General features: G+C 38.4%; 1 protein-coding gene and 1 long non-coding RNA gene across 7 annotated transcripts in view; both read left to right on the top strand.

The window, feature by feature from the left end:
- Positions 1 to 1970, top strand: part of ctnna2 (catenin (cadherin-associated protein), alpha 2) — a 382091-nt gene extending 380121 nt beyond the window's left edge. For all 5 annotated transcript variants that reach the window (XM_074629996.1, XM_074629998.1, XM_074629997.1 and 2 more), the window contains one exon: positions 821 to 1970. In XM_074629996.1, the coding sequence (XP_074486097.1) occupies positions 821 to 1108 (288 nt within the window). In that variant the 3' untranslated portion in view covers positions 1109 to 1970. The remainder of the gene's footprint in view (positions 1 to 820) is intronic.
- Positions 1971 to 13559: 11589 nt separating this feature from the next.
- On the top strand, positions 13560 to 26164 carry LOC141765340 (uncharacterized). 2 transcript variants are annotated; one of them, XR_012593450.1, is made up of 3 exons: positions 13560 to 13744; positions 13820 to 13883; positions 26050 to 26164. It is a non-coding gene; the product is annotated as an uncharacterized LOC141765340 (long non-coding RNA). The 2 variants fall into 2 exon arrangements; XR_012593449.1 differs by lacking the exon at positions 26050 to 26164 and adding an exon at positions 23043 to 23440.
- The last annotated feature ends 284 nt before the right edge of the window (positions 26165 to 26448 follow it).

Below are 26448 nucleotides of genomic sequence, written 5' to 3'. Positions count from 1 at the left end.
TACAATCTTACCAGCATACAATACTTTCTATCCTTAGACCCTGAATTCAGATAAGGAAAAACTCCACAAAACAAACTCTTTAACAGTTAGAAAAAAGGGAAAAAGCTCAGAAAGAGCAACAGACAGATCTTCCAGGAAAGACCGACAAATGCAGTATAGTACAATGATCATGCTGAGTTTAAGTCATGGCTTTTCTATCAGGAGAGAAAAAAGGGGAAACTGGTGCATTCCTACTGTTTTGTCTGTAAAGAACTTCCCTATTAACTGCCTTATTATGATTTCCTCCTCTAATTAAAGTCCGACTTGACTTTTATCTTTGCTTTGGGCTTCCTTGTGTCTTGTGTTGATACAGTTCATGATTTCTCAGGACTCTATTATAGCTTGTCTCACATGAGATATGCAAGCCCTGCTGAGATTTTAACCTTTTCATGGTGGCCAGCTGGAGTCCACACTCATTAAATCTAAGCGGTTGACTCGTCTCAGCGTGGGGTAGGAGGAGGCCCACTGGCCGCCGACCCTTAAATGTCAGCCAAACAAAACAGACGGAGACAGAGGTACACCTGACCCCCGCCTCCGCTAATTAAGAACTGCTAAAATAAGATGTCACATAGCGAGGGCCGTGTTTTTATCCCGCTTAATTGCCAGTTGCGGCGCAGACCTCCTGGATACCGGATGCAGCTAATATGTCCTAATGTTCTTGTTGAGTGCATGAAAGTCATCACACTTTTTCTCTTTTTCTGCAGACACGTTGACTTTCTTACCTTGACCCTTAGTGTTTATCTTCCTCTTTCCCTTCCCAACTCTCTTTAACCCCCTGTAGCTGGATAGTGCCACTTCCCTGATCCAAGCAGCCAAGAACCTAATGAATGCAGTGGTGCTGACTGTAAAGGCATCTTATGTAGCCTCCACCAAGTACCAGAAGGTGTACGGCACAGCGGCCGTTAACTCGCCCGTGGTGTCTTGGCGCATGAAGGCCCCCGAGAAGAAGCCTCTGGTAAAAAGGGAGAAGCCCGAGGAGTGCCAGACGCGTGTGCGACGAGGCTCCCAGAAGAAACACATCTCCCCTGTCCAGGCCCTCAGCGAATTCAAGGCTATGGACTCCTTCTAAGAAAAAAAAAAAAAAAAGTCCTGCTTACCCAAGAAAAACAACAAAACACAGCGGTGACAAGTTGAAGAAAAAGTTCCTTTTTACATTGTGTTTACCCACCTCTGTTTGCCCTGTGTGTGCTCGGTGACACCTCAGGAGGACTATACGTATTAAACTGCCACACGACGGCTCCTGTGAACACTGCGGGCCTCGCGGCTCGCAGGCAGCCAGCACACACCCAACACTATTTATCGATCTTAATGTAGCTTAATATGTGAGAGCCAAAATGTGACACAAATACAAGTACTTTTGAAAATATGGGAGTTTAAAAAAAAAAAAAAAGAAACATATCAGAGGAGGAATAGTGGCATTTAAAAAAAAAATTGTGGCAGTTGATATTCTAGCTATATCTTTAACGTGCTACTGACTGGCTGCTTGTATACACATTTAAACTGTCTGAATGGAAATCCTGAATGGTTCAGTAGAGGAGTTATTCTAAAGGGAATATGTCAATGTTGGTATGCTCCCTCTTGATATTTTTTTTTTTCAATTTGAATGTAACCTGTAGTGCTAGGAATAATTTATGTTTAAGATACCTGGAAGTGTTGGCATCCAAGTAGTTTCCTTGTTCCTGATGATTATAATAATAATAATAATCCATATGGTGTTTTTTTCCAAAGCACACTTATGGTCTATTGTATTGCCTTTTTAAATTCAATTTATTTAATTATTACATCACTAACTATGATGACCTTGATTGGAAGTTGTGTAGCGTATAAATATAGACAGAGAGGTTTGATTAGTTGTGGTTTGCTCAGAGAATAGAAATCCCTGCATACAGTACCTTTATATTCACCCTTCTCTAATAAATCCCTCAACTTGATCCTCAAGGTTTCACGTGTCTTTCTTACTGTCATTTTAGCAGCGGTAGCTGCCAAGCTGTGAGTGAGTACGATGCCTTTTATTAATCTGAAGGATCTGACATAATCATTAGTGATTTCCATACAAGACCCCGAGATGAAAAGATTCCAGAGGAGAGAACAAAATCTATTAGTGCTAAAAGCTTACAAGAATAGGCATATCGATTCAGGGTCACAGGTCAAGTCCCATTACTTCACTGTGACTTCAGATAATTGGTCCTAGGTCAGCACTGTTTCTGCTATCTTGCTATCTTTTCTGCTATCTCTGTGATATTTTACCAGGTTCTTAACAACAGTTTACTACACATGCCAATTTGCATAAAACACCGTTTATTTAGACATGCATGTGACCTTTTAAGTCGATGGCAATGTCGGCCAGTCACTCTGACTGAAATATCATATATGTTATATAATAACTATCATATGGATTTGGAACTATGAATTTTTGCACAGACATTCATGGTCCTCAGAGGATGAATCCTACTTAATTTGGTTATCCCTTGATTTTTTTTCTCTGGCACCATCAGCAGGTTTAGAGTTTTCATTTATACAGTGAAATATCTTAACGTCAAATGAATTACCATAAAACTTGGTACAAACTTTAATGGTTCCCAGATGATATATCCTAATAAGTTTGGTAATTCCTTGACTATTTATCTTGTGCCACCATGGGGTTGACGTTTTTGGTGTTTAGTGAAATGTCTTAACAACTGTTGGATGGATTGCCATTACTTTTTGCATTCATGGTCTTCAGAGGATGAATCCTACATAATTTGGTTGACTTTTTCTCTATCACCCCCATCAGGTTTAACACTTTAATTTATCCAGTGAAATATCTCATCATCGTATCAATTACCACAAAATTTGGTACAAACATTCATGGTCCCCAGAGGATGAGCCCAACTTAATTTGGTTGACTTTTTCTCTCGAACCACCAGCATGTTTACATTTTTCACTTATCCACTGAAATATATCAACAATGGATTACCACAAAAATTGGTACAAACATTCAAGGTTCCTAGATGATATATCCTATTTAGTTTTTTTGATCCCCTGGCTTTTCCTCTTGCGCCACCATGGGGTTGATGTTTTTGTTTTTTCAACTGTTGGATGGATTGCCATGATTTTTGTACAGATATTCATGGTCCCCAGAGGATGAATCCTACGTAATTTGGTTAACTTTTCCTCGAGCACTACCAGCAGGTTTAAAGTTTTCATTTATCCAGTGAAATATCTCGACATCAAATTAATTACCATAATATTTGGTTCAAACACTCATGGTTCCCAGATGATATATCCCAATAACTTTGGTGATCCCATGACGTTTCCTCTTGTGACACCATTGGGTCGACTGTTTGCTTTTTAGTGAAATGAACAAGTGTTGGATGGATTGCCATAAAATTTGATGCACACATTCATGTTCTCCTCGGAAATAATTGTGCATCAGCATTGTGCACATATTATTATGTCTACATAAGCTCAAAGCAAACTCTTCGCCATATGATTATATTTCTTTAAAATACAGTTTCTCTGTTAGATTGCCATCCATCTAATGAACAGTTAAAGCTGTATCTATTGCTCATGGCCTCAAAGTTAACTGCTGACTCCATGTCAGATATATAAGCCAGTATTGACCACTGAAGTCCCTGTCAATCTCTCTTAAGCCCGCTGAGTTGTTGAGGGGAAAAAAAGAGGACTGGGAAAAGAGGAACAGCAGTTAGATCGCTGGGACTCAACAGATGCCTGACACATCGCCAGTCAGCAAGACAGGAAACCCCCAGAATGCTCTGCGCTTTGAATGTAAAGGTTTGAGATCTCTAAAGGCGAGGAAAATCATTGCAGATACTACAAATGTGAAGTTTATACAGCTCGTCTGGTCTTTTGGAAACCACAGAGGCCGTGGCTGCAACCTCCCTTCATGCCCAGTGATTCCAGTGAATTAGTTCATTTTAAGAGACAGTACAATGCATTCCTTTTAGAGAGCGGCTCTATCAAGCCCCTACAGGCATCCCCGACACACCCCGCCATTAAAACAGGGAGGGTAAATCAATTGATTGCTTAACACGACCTTGATCCCTCATGAATCAAATCAGAAGCATCGACAAGCATAATTGTCCCAATAACGGCTCACGGGACACTAGTTTAGATAATTCAGCAGTTTAGTCACTGATAATGAATAAGGCTCTTTATGTATCCACATTGTATCGCTAATGGCCATTAAAGACAATATGCATCAAGCATCCGTGCATCACCAAAGTACCCTGTGTTTAGGAAACACGGCCACGGGAGAGGAGTTGTAACACGGTCCAGTTAATGGAGGGATTAATTCCTGGCTGTGGCGCTGTCTAACTAGAATAATCCCTGTGTGTATCCAGCGCTATACCGTCCAAATAAAACATGACATGATGGCTGACGGCCTGCTCTCTTTGAAAATTAAAAAGAAATAATGATGGTAGCAGAAATGCCACTGCAGTGTACGATATTGGCACTTTGATTTGAGATTTCTTCATGGGATGTGCCGTATTAAAAGGATTAAAACAGAGTTGTAGTCTAGTTAAACAAACCTCCCTCCAACTATAAAAATAGACGGAGGGGAAAATGACTTAAAAGTCCCCGAGGCAGAATTGTTATGAACAGCATACAACCAGCTGCTGCAATATGTTTTTTGGCTGTGGGTCTCTGGTGTCAGATGCCTTCTGACACTGAATCCACCGGAGACTGTGCCATCTGCACAGACGGACATCAGCGCTGTAAAGGGACCTCGTTTATGGCTGCAGTTTATATAATGAGACGCAAAAATTAAATCCGAGGAAGTGGACATGAATCATCTTTGACCCGATGTCATAGCTAAGTCTTTTTTTTCACTTGTTCAAAGGTTAAAGACCAGAAAGGTTGTCAACTGAATAGAAACGTTTGGAGTACAGCTGAAGTGTCCTCAGCTCTAAATGAGACTCAGTAAAGGCAGACAGTTTTATTTTGTTTCCCTTATGAGCAAAAACATTTGTTATACAATATTTTCCAGTGGAAGAATACTTTCAGCTTGACACTTCTTGACACATTACTAATACAAATTTGCATTGCATTCAGGTAAGGGGAGATATGAAATGACTTCTTCTTTATTTATCTATACTTCTAGCGCTTTAGATGTTCCTCATGGAAAGGGTCAAACCTGTTTCTAATTCAAATTTTCTCAAGCAAGCTGACAGCTGGGAGAAAGTCCAAGAATTTCACGGTCTCTTCTGAATGCTGGGATATGCTCTGCAAAAGTCTGGGTAACACACACACACACACACACACACGCACACACACACACACACATCTTCTTGTGCCAGTAATTCTTTTTGCATGCTTCCTTCAGCTTCAACTCAACTCCTTGAATGGTCCGAGGAGGTCAAGATGCCATTTCAGTGTGGCAGCCCAGATTCAGACTCCTCTTTCTGACTCATTCTAAGATAAAGAGATACTGAAGAGGGGAGGAAAAGTTACCCGAGCTAAGAAGCTTGCTAAGCGAGCTAACTGTAAACTAGCAAGCTTGTTAGTTTGGTTGCTAACGGTTCACACACCTTCTTGTGGACCACCATGGGACCTTATTTCAGAAATGATATGAACAGTAGTCAACGGAGAGACACAAATACTTTTTTGATCCTGTTAGAATTGTGCCATGAATCACACCTGATGTTTGTCAATTTACAAAATAATTTTGTAAGTCAAGAAAGTCGCAGTTTGTTGTAAAACTGTTGAAGTAAAAGACTGTGAAAATGCATAATTAGAAAGACAACACACCCAAAAGTCGATAAAATCTGATAAAACACATCAGGTAACATAACGTTTCATTTGGGCGGGACTTTGCCTCTCTATTCAAAAGACATACAGTATTTGTAATATCAACTTCTGTCTCATAACTGTCTGCAAAGCTCTCATGTGGAGAAGTTAGTACTCAGACAGAAGAAGGCTAAATAAAAGTGAATAATGCATCGCATCTAACAAGCTGAGATTGCATTGAAATGTTCCTCTTGTTCTGACCTCAAGTCTGACATCTGGAAAGGAATAAGCTCATTCTTATGCTTTGTCTGTCTATTGTAATTGATTTTGTGCCGATTGATGTTTGCTATGCCGGCTATATAATAAAAACAAAAATAGCTTCTGTTGTTTTTATTAGATTGGCAATTCAGCAAATTGAAACACGGTGGAAATGATAGACAAAACCGCAATATTGTTTTACTGTTTACAAAACAATCAGCATCCATATCTCTGTGTGCATACAGTGCAGCACCGCGGGTCTGCACATTGTGACGTTCTCATAGCTGACAGAGTCCCACTTTAAATTCTGCTTTAACCAGGACATATTCATAAAAAATACTCACACCTTTTATTTTTGCATAAAATCATGCCTTTTCACAAATACTGTAGATTATTCGGTTTAAGCCTTCCAAATAGTGCTTTAGTAGCTTAAGGAAGTCTGCAGTTGAGAGCAGGTTGCTGTTGGGTGTGTGACTAAAAGCTGAGGGAACACAGGGTTCACTGTGATTCTGGTGAGATCAGCTGAATTAAGTTCGATGCCGATATATCGACTATATCACCAGACAGAACGTTGATATTGTGCAAAATGCCAAATTTCATCAATGCCACTTTCTGAAAATTATATCTTTCTACAATATCTGCGCATGGCAAAATGAGATTGGTTAGGGAAGGATTAATACTGCAGTTATACTGTACATTTCAAGAAATATTAGTATTTAATTTTTGTTTATACCATTCTTGCATTTATATTAAACACACTTAAAGCTGCAGTGGGTAGAAATAGAGTAAATAAAATTTAAAAAAAAGTTATTTTTATAAAACGGTTACTATATCCTTACAGTAGTACATGAGACAAGTAATCTGAAAGAAATCATGTGCATCTGTCCTCTGGTGCTCCTAATGGCATTTGCAGGATTTTACAGACTGGAGGAAAACAACCAATCACAGCAGAGTCTGCCGTCTCTTAGCAGCTGTCAATCACTCACAAACTCCAATCAAACGGTCAAACTAGGCAGCGCTGATCAAATATGAATCAATATTCTGTTACTGTCATACCTATTTCTCTCCTCAAATGTTTTCAGAAATATCTTGTAGTGTACTGTTCAGGCATATTGAGATCAGTTGAGGAAACACCAAGCACCGCCCCCTCAGCCGGAGCAAACTTTCTCATTTTACAGCTAAACACTAAAATGATACTACAAGATGTTTCTGAAAACATTTGAGGCTAGAACTAGGTATCACAGTAACAGAATATTACAGAATACCAACCTCCACATCCTGCTCACTAAAGAGCATGTTACTTCCTGCTTTTGCACTGGACTTAAATTGCCCAATATGAATGTGATACCCATGGATACTGGGCTGGATATACTATACGTACTCCCAGATACGTGAAGGATAGTATCAGATACACATTTCTTTGGCATCTTTTTTTATATAGCCCAAAATCACAAATCACAAATTAGCCTCAGGGGACTTTACAATCTGTACAGCGAGTACAAGGTCTTTCATCTTAATAGCATTGATGTGCTGCCGTTCCTCAATGATCCACCTGACGTTAACAACACTTCCTTATAGTCCTCCTTCATATCTCTACAGATCCTGAAGGAGGTGTCAGAGAAGTGCTGGACGTTTTATCTGAAATCTGATGCATTCGCACAAAGCCTCTCAGCCATGTTGAAAGAAGCCCTGTGGTATATGATTTCATTTTACATGTGAGTCTGGTAAACGAACTAAAGCAAGTCCATGGAGTCCATCGGCAGAGTCCAGAGGCCCTGCAGCAGAAGAGCTGTTATAATGTCCACACTGTAAACAATTGCTGTTAATTTACAGCAGGATTTCAACAGTATTAACCTGTTATTGCTTAAAACAGTGCTTTACTGTTAATACAAAAGAAAACCTGTTAAATTACGCTCATAGGCCATTTTTTAACTATAATGCATTCTTAAAAAACAGCACTTTACTGCTGATCAACTGTCTAAAGTATCATCAGTAACCGTTTCATGCAGTATTTGTTTAATCTGGGACCTGATCTGCACATGTGAGGCTTGTACATTGTACATGATTGTAAAATCAGTGAATTAGCTTCATTGTTCTTCACTCACATGTTGTTATGGTTTGCATTCTGTGCTTGTAGCCAGCTATAGACAGACATTTAGGGAAAAAGTGTCAACAAGTCTATTATAGCCTTTTTCCTAACAAGTGCCTTTAATTGTATTTAGTGTGAATATTCCTATGTCTGTAACCTGCTAAGTCTATTCATCTAGGCGAAAAAATAATGTTTATTAAAATGTATGTAAAAAATACAACCTGAATAGTGCATTAAAACAAATCAGTAAGATAATGTAAAAGAAAGGTGAAAAATAGCTATATAATGTATCTTTAAACAGTAAATTAACTGTAAAATACTGTGAAATTAATAAAAAAAAAAAAAAACAGTTAAAATTGTATTTTTCATTAACAGTACAAAGCTGTAAATTTCATTGACAGTATAATAATGTTAATTTTACAGTAACATAAAGGCAACCCTGCTGCCAGCTCTTTACTGTTATTTTACTGGGAAATTCTTAACAGTGCAAGGATGCAGTATTGTTGAACAGGTGCAGCCAAACCGCTGGTATAGCTGGCTGGTACATGCTCTATGCTCTCTGGATGCTGCCAGAGGACACTGCCTTGCTCAGGCAGAACCTCCCCAATTACCTCCTCACCTGGATGGCAGTGATGGACAGTCTGCAGGGTGGAGGAGGAGGGAGGGCGGCCACTGCGCTGTCTCCAGGTGTAATGAACAGCGTAAGAGTGTGGAAGGGGACCGAGGCCTTGGTGTTGTGTTGACCTTTAGAGTGACGGACAGTTTGGGGATTGGGGGCTGTTATTTTGTCAGTTTCATTCTTGTCAGTCCAGGAGTGTGAATGAGGGGTACGTGGCCGTAAGTGGCGTCCCATTAGGGCCGTGTGTTGAGGTGGGCGGCGATACCTGGCCTTGGGTCTTCCTGTCACACCTTCTGAAAAACAGGTTTAAAGAAGGTTGACAGTGCTGCCACGCCACTGTGCCTGTGGGGTGTGTTGGATTGCTCCTTGCAGAGATAGGATACAAAGCTTGACCTTTTTTTTTAAATTCAATATCAAGTTAATATCATTATATGAAGGTGGAATGGGTTGGGTGATGGGTTGAAGCGGAGCACAAATATAAATCACTTTAAAAAGCTATACAAAAAAGATATTTTTGGGAAGTATATGGTTGAGGTAGAGTTGTGATAAGGGTTGTGTTTAGGATTGGTTTATATTTACTTTTTAACTCTGGATGGATATGTGGGTTGTAAATTGGGATGCTGTTCATATATTTAATTTGGGATGTAAATAAATCTGGGACAATTTATATATTATATTATATTATCATTCTATGATATATGAGTTATTAGAGGAAAAGTGAGAAAGTGGTATAGGGAAATATAAGTTTTACTTCTACCTTTTCGGACACTATTACTCTTGTTTTGTTTGTTATTATTTTGTATCTGTTTTTATTTATTTTATGTTCGAAATAAAGTCTTTCATTCATTCATTCATTCAAGGTGAAATGTATTCTGAATTATAAATGAAAAAGTCTAACGTTAGAGTCCACTACCTTTTTTTCCATGTGCACTTGTTTTTGACTGACTCTTCAATATCGTCTTCAGTTACAACATTTAGGCAGTTTACTGTGTAACTGAAGATTTATATTTCAGCCTGATTGTCTCTCCCTGTTATTTCTGGTCAGCCACAGATGTTCATATCAGCAGTAGATCTACAGGAAAAGCAGCAGTAAGCTTGGATCAAAGGTACGATCAGCCACTTCATCCATCCAAAGTGCATTCACCCTCAAAGTGGGAGGGCACAGATGTCTTGGCCCAGTTACAGTGATGACAACTTACACATGAAACCAGTGTCACATTTGACAGGGGCTTCTGTTTGAAGAGAACAAGTAGTTTGAGTTTGACTTTGCAGCTGACTTCTTGAGATAAAACATACTGTAGATCTAAAATAGCTCTCAGAAAGAGCTGTGTGCTTGTTGTAGGTGCCTGATTTTCATCAGACATTTCTCGGAAATTTAACAATCTTTTGACAAAAATACTTTAGTTGGTGTCTTTGTTCATATCAAATGATTTCCATCGGCACATAGAGTCGAGAAAACAATCTTTGTCTACATGTTCTTTGGTGTGTAAAGTACACTGTATTTCATTTCAAAATAAAAACAAATATCGAACAATTGAGGAATAATCTTTTTAAAATACTAAATGGTTTCAAGAACATTTCCTCCCAGCATAATACTAACCTAACAAATAAGAGATGATATTGAGCCTCACAGTTCTGATTCTATAGAAACCTCTTCATTATATCGCTAGATTATATACAACACTAATAATAGCGGCCTCTTAAGTGAAGGCCACACAAGCTGCAGGTCCAGTGAATAAAATAAATTTTTTCATTCATTCAACTCTGTATTGTATAACACATACAAAGTACACTATATTAAACTTGAATGTATTGCTCTATGCACAATGAAATTAGTTAATTCGATTAAAAAATTGTTAAAGGACCAGTGTGGATTTAGTGCCATCTAGTGGTGAGGTTGCAGATTGCAACCAACTGAATACCCCTCTGCTCACCGCTCCCTTTCCAAGCATGTCAAAGAACTAAGATGGCCTTCAGGTAAAGTAAAAATGCAAAACTCTCTCTCTAGAATCAGTGTTTGGTTTGTCCGTTCTGTGATGCCGTACAAACATGACGGAGCAACATGGCGGACTCCGTGAAGAGGTCTCGCTCCCTATGTAGATATGAAGGGCTCATTCTAAGCTAACAAAAACACAATGATTCTCAGTTTCAGGTTATTATACACTAATGAAAACAAAGTTAGGAATACTATACTGCATTTCTGCCAGTAGATCCCCCTAAATATTACACATTGGACCTGCAACTTGAGTTGAAGGTGAGATGACGTTGCACTGTAATTCTGAACTGTGTGCTCAGTTGTGATTTGTTTTGTCTGAAGGGTTCTGGATCTCAACAAGGTTCTGGTGAATAAACATTACTGATCTGAAATAAAGTGGCGACTGATGCAGCTCATTTGTTTTAATTAGCACCACCACCACCACCTCAGTCTTTTAGCTCCACTTTTACAGACTACGCAGCTGTGTGTCGTACTTGAAACCAACCCTTTGCAGTAGTACTGGTGAACCAAACAAACAAATAAAAACAGCACTTTAAAACAAAGAATCGCAAATCTAGCACATCAACATTAGTAATGTAAGTACCTTTTTTAAAAAGTATACGCATTTTAGTCATCTTAACATCTTACTCAACTTGTTATCTATCCAGAATGTGGTGGATGTAATAAGTAACAGCTGACAGAGAAGATTATTAGGCCCCGTTGGAGGTCCGCACTATTGAGCGCTTTCTTCTTTCATTTTGCATTTCACCAGATGGTACCTTAATGAGCCGAAGCTGTCACTGTTTAAATTACACAGAGCAAGGGATAGAGTGGCAAAGAGTAAAATACCCTTTGCAAATTTGAACAAGGTCATAATAAAGTGGTCAGCAGTCGCCCAAAATGGCTGGAGAAACAGCTTGATTTATGCCTGTCTGTAATTGAATGAGGAAAGAGAGAGTGACCTCTACTAAAGCCTGAGCCTCGGCCAATCGAAAGGAAAATTGTATCACACAAGAAGGATGTGGAAGAGTTATTTCCTCCCATCACCAACTATTACCGTCCCTACAACTATTAACCATATACTATTAACATTAGCTCTCAAAGAGAGTGGACACGTGAGGATTTCATCTGCTGGAGTCCATATTTACCCATCAGAAGGGATGTGCTTTCACAGAGGTTAACGCGTGGTTAAGATGTGTTTCACTGATGAAATTTTAAACATTTCTTTGCCGGGTCAGCAGCTTTTTATGGGTAATTCAGCTCGAACAGTAAAACACAGAAACTACTTATATAAATCAAACTATAATATAAAACCACTTTTAATGTTTCATCAAATAATGAGAGTTTTTTTTTCTGCTCAGGCAAGGGTTTACATGTAGAAAGCCATTCTGGAGGGTGTTAGTGCTGCGTTGGGCTTGAGTGGAGGGAATGGGGCACATTGAATGTCTATGCCCTTTAAATACAGTCACCATTTACAATGAAAAATATGTTTATGCCCATAGACTGTATATAAAGATGGACGACATGACAGCTACCCAAAAGTGAAGCCAAAACATCTCGATCGCCCCCTGGTGGCTGGCTGCAGTATAGGTCGTGAAGCCCGCCCCCTCCATGTTAGCGGATGAAGTTACACATCAAATACATTTTTCACAAGGATGGTTTCTGTCATTTTAGGTAGTTCTTATCACGCAGATGTATGCTCACGTCTTCATTTTGCTAATAAGTTTGATTTTAATTAGTTATTTGATACTATAAAAAAGGGTGAGACTTCATGATTGGCAGCTGTAAGTCTCTCTTGCTGACAAGCTGGGGCCGTGCTCGGCTCGCGATTGATTTGGGCGGGTGACCTCGATACTGCGGCTTCACCGCCCGATCATTACTGTGCAGACTCTGGCTCCAAAAGACGTCAAAATCTCAATATTTTGGCTTCACTTGGAGACGCGTTGTCCATCTTTATATACAGTCTATGGTTGGTGCCGCTATAAATATCTGCTCAAAGTTTAATGTCAATCAATCTAATTATAAGTCATTGAGATATTTCACTGGATAAATGGAAACATTTACCAATCGGAAGTGCGACTTAAAAAGTCAGGGGGACACCAAGTTGTTGGAATCCATCCCTCGGGGACCATTTAATGACAATCCATGCAATATTTGTTTTAGATATTTCAAGTGGTGGCCAACAGACTGACTGATTTCTGCATCCCTAGATGCACGTCACTGGTATGCTGAACAAGAATTATACTGTAAATTTATTGTAAAATGAAGATGTAAAATATATAAATAATATATAAATATATATGAGGTTGGTTGTATGTATATGAATATCAATGTGTATGTATATGAATATGAACTTTTCTTGACACTGCACTATTACAACGGGTAGTACTTTTTTTTCTTTTCTTTTTCTTTTTCTTATGTTTCTTTTTTTTGTTTATATATGTTGTTGCTGCTGTCGGTATGTCCATTTACAAGTATGTATATGTATTCCTTTAACCTTAAATAAAAAAATAAAAAATAAAGTAAAATATACAAAAATACAAAAATATAAAGAGGTAATATTCACTTAAAAAAATAAATAAATAAAGAAACTAAAGACCTATCTTTTCAACCTGGCCTTTAATTTGGGTAAATTAAATAATTGTTGCTACTTATTCTATTGATATTTTTTTACAATACATAATCCAACATTTTATTCATTATTATTGTTAATTTTAAATTGTTTTAATCCTCATTTATGGAGGACTTGTGGCTGCACAGCTGCATAAAAAGTTCTGCAGAAAGTTGTGTAAATAAAACCTGTTTTTTTTTAGGGTGGAACTCAAACTGTTCACGTCATTCTGACGTCATTCCGTTCAGGTGATAATTAATTGACGTAACCGAAAGTGGATGCAACGATGATACCAAGCTCTTCAATTTAGCTCGCAAACATCAAAGATAGCCCGTAGAAAATGTTTCCTTGTGACCTAAAGACTACACCAGCAGTCGGGGGAACATATGCTGAAGTACATGAGAAGATATAAGTCGGGAAAAGGTGAGTTCAAAGCGAAGAAAATCAACTTTAGAGATGAGCTAATGAAACTAACACCGTAGTTGCTATCGTTACCAGGTGCAGCTCGTCAACCTCCACCTCCTATGTCATCACTACGTCATCACCGGCTGTTTAAGAGATGGTGACTTTATTATTATTATAACCACTGACATTATTGTGTGTCGTTTATTACTTTGCACAGATCTGCACCTTTTTGCATTCATGTTTTATTGACTTGTCTGTGCTAGGGGGGCCATGCATCTTTTTTCTTTTTTGAATGAATGACTTTATTTCGAACATAAGAATAAATAAAAACAGTAACAAAATAATAACAAACAAAACAAGAGTAATAGTGTCCGAAAAGGAGTAGGTAGAAGTAAAACTTATATTTTCCTACCCCTTTCTCACTTCTCCTCTATTAACTCACATATCATAGAATGATAATATAATATAATATAATGTATAAACTATCCCAGATTTATTTACATCCCAAATTAAATATATGATTATTCATATTTTTGTGTTGTGTTGCGGTTGTTTTTGTTGCTGGATTTAGTTGTATATTCAGTAATGTTTTGGCCTGGTTGGGTCTCAGTGCCGATTTCTTAGCATCCTGGTTAAATTTAAGCTTCTTAACTTGAGTGTAAACCTTGCTGCCTGTTGAATTATGCCTGACCTCCACTTTCAAGCTAACTAAGTACATTTACTCTAGTAGCTACTGTTCTTAAATCCTGTTTTGAGGTACTTACTGTATACTTGAGTATTTTTTTTGCTACTTTATATTTGTACTCCTACGACAGAGTATTAGGAACACATTGAGGAACATATTTTGTGACTAAAGTTTACTAGAAAAAAACTCGTAATATTATGAGAATAAAGTCATGATATTATAAAGTTGTAATTTTACATGTTATTTTAGAGGGGAAATAGAGCAGCGTACCGTCTGTGTGAAAATGAGGAACGTGGAGCATCTTGTGAGGTTATACTTTAGTATAGGTTTCACAAATAATTAAATACTTGATCTTTTGGCACATCAGCACCACATTATCATAAGTATCGGGACCTTGAAAAGATTGTGCAAAAAACTGCGTTTATTCAAAAGAAAGAACCACACGGACCTGGGGGAAATTGCCTCTTTTGTGGAGAAGGAAATTACTCTTTTTCTCGTAAAGTTATGACTTTATTCTCATTAAATTACAACTTTTTTCTCGTAATATTATGACTTTATTCTCGAAATCTCCGATTTTTTTTCCCCCTCAATGTGTCCGGAATACTCCGTCGTAGTACTTTACTATAATTCAGAGCCAAATATTGTTCTTTTTATTCCACTACATTAATTTTAGTTAGTTGCAGTTAGTTACTTTGCAGATTTAGATAAATAATACAACATATAATCAACAAATAAATTATGATGAATTATCCTTGGTTAAATAAGACTTTGGTGATACCCAGTAGGGCTGAACGATTTTGAAAAAAATATCTAATTGTGATTACGTTCACTGATATTGCAATTGTGATATAATTTACGATATTAGAGGGATTGATAATTTTTACATCATTATTCTGAAAAACATTTGATGTTCATAAGATGTTTTCTTAAGTCTGTAGAATATGATGTGTAGGCTAGAACAAAATATTTGATTTAAAATGGTATTGTTGTTTAAATATCAATAACACTAAATTAGATACCTTAATAGAAATGCCTGTTTGCCAAAGCGAAGCAGAGGCTGACCCGCGCTGAACCCAGGTTGGATGATCCAAGTTGACCCATTGAGATCAACTGCCAACGCAGGTTTACACTGAAAGGGGTTTAACACGATCTATCCTGACCCAACACTCCATTAACCTTGCTGCTTATTTTAGTAGCATGGATGTTTTTTTTCCAAGTCTTTTTTTTTGCTACAGAGAGAGGCAGGTGTAGTAATATCCTAAGGCTTTATATATCATCACATAAAAACAGACCTGTTGTGACTGATCCCTTTGCCGTTCCATTAAAATAAACCTTGCCAGGCCTAGAATTTAATTCTGAGTTAGTTTTCACAGCATGCTACTGTCACGTTAGCCAGCGCCTAATTCTGTCTAATTGAGTAATGACAACAACTCTGCATAGTGACACCTCCACTGCAAGGTCAGTCCAGAGCGTTGCCAGCTTCACACAGAGAAACTGAGTCAAGCCCACTCCTACCACAGAGCACACCGCAGGAGGGATCCCCAAATCCAATAAATCTAACTGCAGGTACCAAACACACACATGCAGGAATACACACACGTATACACAGACTGTAGCATTGGTACATGACAAATTCTACAAGGGGGGTGTAGTGAGTCCATGGTTGGCATTGTGTCATCACAGCAAGAAGCATCTGAATTGATTCATGGCCCTTTTTTGTGTGCTGTTTGCATCAGCTGTTATTTTTCTTGGTACTCTGGATTTAACTTGGATTTCAAAGACACTGAAGTTCACTTTAAGGAGAAACTCAAAATGGTTTATAGTCGTAAAGTCTAATGTCTGCCTTTTCTGTGTTCGTCCTTGTATGGATCTAATTAGGAGGTCATTAGTAGTTTTATGACTAAAACTATGTGCGCACACAAAGGCAGAAGTATAAATATTAGGGCTGTCAATAGATTCAAATTTTGAATCCCATGATTGTCCATAGTTAATCACGATTAATCGCAAATTTTGTATCTGTTCAAAATGTACCTTAAAGAGAGATTTGTCAAATATATAATACTCTTATTAACATGGGTGTGGGCAAATACAGTATATATATATATACATACTGCATGGAATTATGGGTACCCATAGAACCCAATTTCATTCACATATCTTGAGGTCAGAGATCAAGGGACCCCTTTGAAAATGGCCATGCCAGCATATTTTTCAAGCATTTTAAATCCTGCATTGTTTACATTCATCTTTACTAGCTTGCAGTCTTCCCTGCTTTTGTTAGTGCATTACTGTGTTGCTGGGCACATTACCGACACCTGAAGATCAATGGAATAATATGAAACATCGGCAGGAATGGGTTTCGTGTCACTCGCGAGCAAGTTCGCATGCATGTACGTCCTTCTGCCTGTGCAGGAGAAAAACTCCACAGGGTTCCTTTTTAATGAACAATGTTTTATTATTAGAGTCTTTTTTTAACCCTATTTTTCCACCTCCACCATATAATACCTGCTCATTTTAGAAAAAACATTGTGAATGCAAGGTCTGAAGTAGTGGTGGGGGAAAAATATATTCACATAAGAGCTGTGATTCTTACTTAAGAGCTATGGTTCTGAATCGATTCACAGTTGTTGATAAAGTTGTCTTGACGGAGTGCACTCAGTATACTTATCCTTGTGTTTTTATATACACACATTTTGTAATCCATACTAAAGGAAAAAAGATAGGATTTAAAAACAAAAAAGACAGATCAGGTATGTGCCCGATTAGTGCACGGAGGAAATAAAGTCCTGATGCGTAAAAGTCGAGAGCATCTTCCGACGTCGAGTGCAGAAACACACCGGGGACCGAATCATCTGTCAAGCAGCCAAGAACTGCTGGTGTCACAGATGAGGAGCTCATAAAGACAAAAAGAAATCAATTTGACCGCTTCCAAGAGCCTGACAGGAGTGTCAGTATGTGACTGATAGTCAAGCTACATTTACATGATGCCTTAATGGAAGTAGTCTCTAAACAAGAAGATTTTGGCATCAGAAGCATTCTGGTTTCTCTTTGTAGTGTGAATAGTATTGACCAGTCGACACGTTTGAGCAGTCTTTGGTTGAATGCAAGTAAACGGTCTGTGTGGAGAGCAAAAGAGGCGGCACACATTGGCTGAAATGCAATCTGGGAACCCACCTGCTATCGTCTGACGATGATTTAGCTTTTTATTGTTTTAAAAGTAGCTCGTAAACTGGCTAATTGTCAACTATCCGGTCGTACACGCCGTCACTCAACTCCAACTCCGTTCTCGCATCTCAAGTTGCTAATCGGATTGTAAGCAATGAGCACCGCACGGAAAAGGAAGTCTCGACCTGGATATCCACTTGCTATACATCGATTTTAGTTTTTAAAAGTTTTAAAGCTAGAGTGAAGGTACTGGCATCATATGAAACTAGAAAACCTAAGAAATCCATTTGTGTCATCGTCATCATTGTCATCATTTGCATACAGTACTTGCATGTCACAAAGGAGGCTAAATAACGCTCCAAAGTTACGCTAAATTCTGTTGAGGAAAAGACTGTCATGGCCATTTTTAAAGGGGTTCCTTGACCTCTAACCTCAAGATATGTGAATGAAAAAGAGTTCTATGGGTACCCATAATTCCATGCAGTTTTGAGCAAAAACCAAGTAGTTTTTTACATGCAATATAAATGTGTAATTTCATCTAACTTAAAATGGTATATTTGAATATTTCTGCGTACTGGAGTTCCTAAATAGTCTTAGAAGTGCATAAATTGGGAATGACTGTAAAGCTGAGACTCTTGTGGATCCAGCGAGTCCAATTGTATTCATGTGTAATTCATATTAGCTGCCATAGTAACCATTTCACACTCGATCATCACTGAAAAAGGAACCCTGTTAAAGAAATTCGAAAGAATAAATTAACCCCACGTCCAAAGGCTTAATAATCCATATGTCAGCTTTGTCCCTCCTGGTCTGTCTTCGTTCAGGAATAATGAAACATGTTTATATGTGGACATGAAATGTGTACGTAGCATTTCACTGCTTGTCCACTGATTATGTGTTAAGGATTCAGATTGCTCATTTTCTTCAGATCCTATTTATGCCTTTTATAATTCCATTCCGGTTGCACTTAATAGCACAGTGAGATGTTTTCAGCGCTAAGAGTAGGGCAACAAGGTGCTCCTATAACCATTAAAATGTTCGGCTGCCCATTAAATGCATCTGTACCTTTTTGTAAGTAGCTCTATCCATCACTATTATGACTGGTATATTCTCAGTACATGGTCCTGGGGAGACTGTTGATGCTCAATTTAGGCTGAACACAGAAATATGGCCTACTTAATGCCATGTTTGAGCAATGAAAAAGGAAAAGAAACAGGAATAAATGAGAAGTCAGTGCACATAAATTTAGGGGAACACTGAGAATTCTTGAAAATATGATATGCGGCAACTGTTTAAGTATTGATCTTGACAAACCCCATACAGTACATTTTATCAAGACATTTCACTATGACACTTAAACACACATTCAAGTGCTCCTTGAGCAAGGTTTGCACAATATCTATGTGCCAATGTTGTCATTAAAATAATGTCCTACAGACATAGGGTCCTAATTTGATATTTGCACAGATTAAGCACAGAGATGCTGCATTGGCAAAGTAAATGTTACATTGTGTGAAATGTAGGGCTGTCCTGAATACCAATTTTTGGGCTTCAAAGCTTCGGTGAGAAATATTCGAAGGTATTCAAAGCTTCGGGATAGTGCCGCTGCCGCACTACTGTACACACACACATACACACTTCTACACATAACAAACAGCGAGAATAACTAATAATAATTAATGTTGAATATGAATAATGAATAATGTTGTGGAATTATTCCTTGTTTCATGGGCTATTATGGGATTTATACGTTATTAATTCATACTTATATACAGTATAAAAAAAGCAAAAAAAAGCATTTGAATACTGATTTGGAGATCTTTGGCAATGTGTCTCCCAACAACATATGGCTCAAGGAGCCAATTTAGATAGATGAACATATGATATGAATTAGGGATGTTAATAATTAAAGACATGGTTGATGATGTTATCCAGTATACAGTACACTATTTGTTATGTTGGTTGAAATGGTCTTTACACCCCGTCAGCAATCAATTACTTATGAGCTCTGAAAAAGGACCGGAAAAGAGCTATCATCTGTAGCTGCTGTAATTCTGTAAAAACATCTACCAATCACTGCCTCGCGATCCGCTTGGAAAGAACCAATCAGATGCCTCCCTGCCTCCCTGCTCTTACTCTACCCTTGGTGTGCACCAGCCTGAACTCAAAGCGCGTCGCCGCCGCAAGTTTAATGGAGAATGGAAGAGAAAACTCTGCCAAAAGTAGCACTGCCGCATTTACTTGTCATGAGGTAGCGTTGTTGAGTTGCGGTCCTCTCTCCGCTCTCTGTCTGTGAAGTAGTTACGATGCGGCGGTGCTCGTGCATGTGTGTGGGGGGCACTGCCTTGGAAGGAGCACCGAGGGTCTGGGGTGGGTTTAGACGGAGTTCCGAGCTTAACCGACCATAAGCATTTTAACCGATTAACGCTATCGGTTAAACGGTTAAAAGAAATGTTAATAATGAATCAAAAAGCTGAGCAAAACTCATAGGAGCGGCTTGTTAAGGAGAAAAGCTGGTCCACCTTAACAGCCCACCTTTAAAGGCGGAGCCGGAGTTGCAGGATACAGGAAGTTGGCTCTGGTCTCTCGAGCTCGCTTCAGCGGAAGAGTTGTAGCCTCATAGCATTTATTCACCGACAAAATAAACTGTACACACACTGTCTTATACACCTACGTTCACAGCTATAACGCCACCAGCAACCCCACACACACATGGTCTGTCGGACACTCGTTAAAGTTACGCCGCGCTGACAGACTGTGTGTGGCGGCGGCGAGCACGAAGCCTCTGGCAATGCTAGAGCTGCTAACGTAGCACAAACACACACACTGTTTGTTGGACACTCGCTAAAGTTACGCCGGGCAGACACACAGCTGACAACCTGCTAAACTAAACTAAACTAAATGTGATGTGGAGACTTTTACTGGGAAAGTGGCTGCATATCCACAAACTACACCCAGCAGCATGGCTTATAAATTAACGCTCCCGGACGGTGAACTGTAGACTCAGTTGTCTGTTGTGCTCATACACTGCAGCTGGCGCACCGCTGCATGCGAGGAACAAATCTAACGGTTAATAATTCGTTGACGAGGGTTGGTTATCGGTTAAGAAAATGCTTCAAAATTATCATCCCTAATATGAATATATGATAAATATAGCAGCTTGTGGTTTTATATGTGTGATTTATAGTGCTGTGAGATTGCTGCTAGACTTTGCAAACAAGAGTGATGATCATTGACATTCTTCTTGATTCTATTTGATTGTGGAAAGCAAGACTGGATTCAGTAACAAATAAAGGAAACTGTTGAAACTCCATATTCAAAACTCAAAGTAGTGGGAAACATTCTTTTCTCTGTCAGCAGAATTATCTTTTAATCATATGTTTGAACAGTTTTTAATCCCAGATAAGACAGAAAAGTAATGCTAAACAGAGCTCTTAAGAATTCATTGTATATTCAATATTACAAGGCAAACAAACAAAACATGGAATTAACCAATTTCTTACATTTTAAATGTTTGCGAATTTAAATCTCATTCTCTCTCAATAGTAGTAGCTTAATAGTTGTAGTTATACAGTGGGCGTATTAGCCGTGTAGTGACATTAGGAGTAGTAGATGCTATTTACACTATAATATTGGCAGTAGCATTATTAGTAATAACAGTACACGTAGTTTAATTTACCAAAATGAAGAAGAATATGATATTGAAAAACATTGACAGTAAACAATTGTTCAATATGAACATTTTGTCTGATACTGTATAATGATAAAAGAAATAATATCAGGCAATATTACATTTTCCCCACTTCTTATTTGCCTGTAAGGGAAATAAATGTAGCCATTTTAAACTCTAAATACTTGATGTCAAGTTAATATCCACACAGCAAATTCAATGACAAGCAAATACAAGTAAAAGCATGCAAATCTTTGACACCTTTACTCTGTATTTTTAGTTTTTATACTGAATTTACTTAGTTATTTCTAAACTATTATCTGGTATTTTTTCCATAATGGCTTTCTGTCCAAACTGGTTACAACTGATTTGTTTAGGCTACATTTTCCATTTGATCTCTGCCAATTGTGGTTATAACAGCCTGCTGCAGAGCGCTAAGTAAAATCTGTTTTGCACAGAGCGAGCCCTCCCCATACAATCTTATTTTGATGCTATTGTTCTTGGTCCCAGATGTGAAAGTAATGGCTCTTCATCTCAACGACAGGCACTTGGTGGGAATGAGGCTTTTAAGTTTTAAACTGACTTAATGGAAATCTAAAAGAGGACTAAAATTAAAAAAATGGCATCTAAAGTGAAGCATTTTCTTCATCAAGTCAGCCCCAGGTGCATCCCTTCCATGGCCACGCATATAAATTGCAGTTTCCCCACATCCATATTAACTCCACAGCTGTAGGGAGATGTCTGTGTGCTTGGGCAACACTGCTGTATCCATTTCAAACACGATTTCATCACTGTTCGAAGTGCCATCAATGCATTTGGTCCCTGTTTGCTTTGAGTCCCCCTGAGCTTCAAAGTAAATTGTACACAATGTGATAGACAATAACATGCTCAGAAATGTCCTATGGTCAGAGAGCAGCCTTTTCATGTGATAACAGGCTCCGGATGGCAGTGGGGTTTTCACACGTGTCTAGCCAAGTGTTTCTGACAGGAGAAGGAATATAAGGCAGCCGGTCGGGCACGCCAGCACTAACCACTTCAAAATGGAGCCTTTCATCTCGCCAGCAGTCACTGAGACATTTCATTCAAGGCTCAAAGGCAGTAGACATGGTGCAGCAGACCAAAGGCCAGAGATCACAATGCTTAAAATCCTCAGGCCCACACAATCCAGTTAATCTTATGTTTAAGATCTTAATGAATACACTCAGTCAAATACATATACAGTGCATCCATCCGCGATTTGAAATCTAAAGGGAACTAGACCTTCAAGAGAGACTTATTGTGCATGATTTAATCTGTATCAGCACACAAATGGTGGTCTGAATTTGTTACATAGTTGCCAAGTCTTCAGTACACTGAGGGAGTATTTGCACTAACAACTATCCACCTACATAAGAGTTCATTTTGCAGTATGAAATTAGATATAATATGCCAGGAGAATAGCAAAAAAAAATGCTGTTAGTAGCTCTTGTTTCTTTGTGTATTGCTCGTTGCTGTTTATCTTCATCTCTTTTTTCCACATATCTTATGGAAAGTAGGCAATACAGTATAGGAGCCCAGGCATCTATCTTTCTCTATACATGCAGTGTATAGTGTAGTTAAATAATATATATACATCACATACACAAAAATGTTCTCTCTAATCAACCCGAGAATCCCCAGTGTGATTCAATATTGGGAGAGCAGCAGGCTAAATATGGGTAGTGAGGCCTCTTTGATTTCCATCATAGAAATTGCCATTGTTGCAAAACCTGCTTGGTTACATTTCTCATTTGTGTGTTATTGTTTGTACTCAACAGGGACCAATACTTGATGACTACATTTGCATTGTGTACATTTTGCTGAATGTTCTCCTCTTGAGCTACCACTGCAGGCGTCATCTTTGAATATCTGTGTAAACTGAGCCAATGCTTTCCTTCAGGGAGGAAACTGATGTCACCAGAAATACAGAGATGCGTTCAAACCATCATAATACCATATCAAATGTGTCAAATTCAGTCACCAGTGACCTTTTCTTTTTCTTGCAATAGATTTTATTTTATTTTTTACTACCATGCAGCTAAAGTATGTATTAGGGCTGTCAAGGCTAACACTTTAACGCTTGAGTTTGCCATGTTATGATTTGGGCATATTTTTTTATGCTAAATGCAGTACCTGTGAGGGTCTCTGGACAATATGTATCATTGTTTTGTGTTGATTTCCAAAAATAAATATATACATACCTTTCTGTAAAGCAAGCTTATTTGTCCACTCCCAAGTTGATAAGAGTATTAAATACTTGACAAATCTGCCTTTAAGGTACATTTTGAACAGATTAATACAAGAGATTAATTTGCAATTAATCGCGATAATCATGGACAATCATGCGATTAATTACGATTAAATATATATAATGTAGCTGCAATTAAAGTAAAAGAACTGTTGCCTGGATGGATATTAGGTCTTGTCAAATTGCCACAGAAAGCAAAGAATAATCCTCTACAGATCTACTGTGAGAATAATGATGATGATTAAAGCACATATAGATTCCACAATCCCATTACGTTGGAAAAAAAGCTGTGTGAGGATAAATAGAAAATATCAGTTTAATGTAATTCACAAGGATAAAGCAACATGACATTAAAAGGTTATAAAGAAGCCTTTGAAATCCAGCCTCTTTAATCTATCTACTGATACTGTGCTAGTTTTCCTGCCTCACTGCAGCACACACCCCTATCCTTCCTTCATTTCTCTGGATGTCTCCAGAGGTCTCCACTTCAGAACAAAAACGGCATTAATGAACTCTTTAGGAAGAGCAGAGTACAAAAAATACCTCTCACGCTTTGTTTTTTCCTCTTGATTTTCTAAAACGATCAGAGACAATCATGAGTCACTAATTTCTGGCAGTGATGGGAACATTTTGACTGTTTTATCCCCGCAGAGTTGAGGAAATAATAATGCACAAAGAGTGCAAGATCATTCAGCTTTGACTGTCAGATGGGGAGAATGGCGGGACTTGAATGAGCTTGGGGGCCCGCACTCTGGATTCTCTTTATAGCTCTGCCATCCCATGCAAAAAGGAATTTTGAATGTAGCTCCTACATATTTAATACACAACTTGTTTCACAGATGTTTCTCCAGACATTTTCTGCCTCATAAAACAGGTCATATTATTTTTTAATAAGCCAACATCTCCTGTTGTTATGAGGATAGGTTATGAAGCCCATCAGGGTTGCTTTGATGTGAACGTTGGCAGATAGATGCATAAGCTGGAATGACAGGTAGAAGGGAAGCACGATGCTTACATGCAACTTTGTGTGCGGTAATGCATGACGTGGATAAGTTAAAGAAAAGTCCTGCAACTAAAAGTAAAAAGAGTTCTTTGTGGTAATTAGAGCTGAATATTTTAGAGTTATGGACAAAACAAGACATTTAAGGACGTCATCTTGGGCTTTGGGAAACACTGATTGACATTTTTGACATTTTCTAGACCAAACAACTAATTGATTAATCGAGAAAATAATCCACAGATTAATCAACAATGAAAATAATTGTTAAATGCAGCCCTAAATAAGTAATTAGTCAAACAGCAGAAAAGTAATTAAAAACAATTTTGAGAATTGATTAGGTTATTGAAATCATGCTTCAAGCAAAATGCCAAAAAAAGGTTGCTTTTATTTGTCACATATGATGACGACTGTTGATGGGACATAGCATGCACATAAATACGTCAACTTGGTTTTTTTAACAATTCATTGACCATGTGATTAATTGATTAATATAGAAAATACTGATCAGATTAACCAATTATAAAATAATCATTAGGTCGCTCTAGCTGTAATCCATAGTATTCTGTCTTTAACAATTCCCTTTCTGGGATATTGTATGTAGCTTGTGCTGCAACAGTTAGTCAATTAATGGATTAGTCGATTGACAGAAAATTAATCGGCAACAATTTTGATATTGATTTAATCGTTTAAATCATTTGGCTGGACTGCAACAAAGCTCGGCCGGTCCTATAACGCGAAAGTCTGTCACTTACTGAGTGAGTCAGTCGAGTGTTGGAGTTTCTTCGTTCGTTGCTCTTTCAAAATGAATAGGCGCTAACAGTCCTCCTTTATGTCCTCGTGGGGCTTTTACAGCTGTTCCACTCATTGTCTGCCACTCATTCTAAATCTGTCGCTCGCTAATTCACACAATTTAGTACATTGACCAGCCATATACTAGGTTTCAACGTAGTCTTTTGTTAGTTACAGCTCGATATATGTAACATTCTGAGAGACGTACTGTAAGTTTTTTAAATTCATTCATTCGTGGTTTCAATGTGGTGTTCTCATGTGCTGGTAGTGAGCTGACATCAACCAACATCCAAGCCTGCAACTGACGTGTTTATAATCAGCAATGCATCACTTATTCATCTTTCTATAAGATCTTGAAGGCAATCAATTTTCTGTGATGTGTGGGCTGGAGCCTTCCTGTGAGGTTTCTGCACGTTATTCCCATGTATGTGTGGGTTTCCTCCGGGTGTTCTGGTTTCCTCCCACAGTCCAAAGACATGCAGGTTTGGAGGATTAGAGACATGCAGTGAAATTGCCTGTAGGTGTCAATTTGAGTGTGATTGTGTTTGACCTGTTCAGGGCGTATCATGGCTCTCGTCCAATGTGTGCTGGAGTTAGCATACATGCCTACGTTGAAGGGGCGAGAACAAGTAGTGAGAACAAGTAATGGGCTGGCAAAACTTTCCAAGTAAAACTTGCGCTCCAGAATATATATATACACTTAAACGGATGTTGTTGTGTTTTTTTTTTAGGTCAACCTTTCTTCTAGGTGGCTAAAATAGGTTTTGCTGCCGGCCCCGTCCACAGCAGTACATTGCTTTGCTCCGATGCTGGTGTTCCTATCTGTTTCTCCAAACTGGGGGCGTGCCGACCGTCATCGACTGTAAGTAAGACACTGACTATGGATAAGTACCTCATACAACCCAAATTACACATCTGAACACACTGGATTGCATGAGGACATTTTTCTAAAGAAATGTATACATCCATTTATAAACCCTTAAATGGCAAAAGCCTGCACACAAAAGAGCGGCTACACAAAGAGAAAAAAATGGTCATCACCTAGTCAAAGCTGCAGTCACAGGTTTGTGGGTCTCTGCTCCATTATTCTATGTGTTAAACTCTTAAATCCTATTATACTGCCTTAAAGACTGTCTGCTAGCAATGA

The sequence above is a fragment of the Sebastes fasciatus genome, chromosome 3 (assembly GCF_043250625.1).
Source record: "Sebastes fasciatus isolate fSebFas1 chromosome 3, fSebFas1.pri, whole genome shotgun sequence".
In the NCBI taxonomy this organism is placed as follows: Eukaryota; Metazoa; Chordata; class Actinopteri; order Perciformes; family Sebastidae; genus Sebastes; species Sebastes fasciatus.
This window is presented reverse-complemented; position numbering and strand designations above follow the sequence as displayed.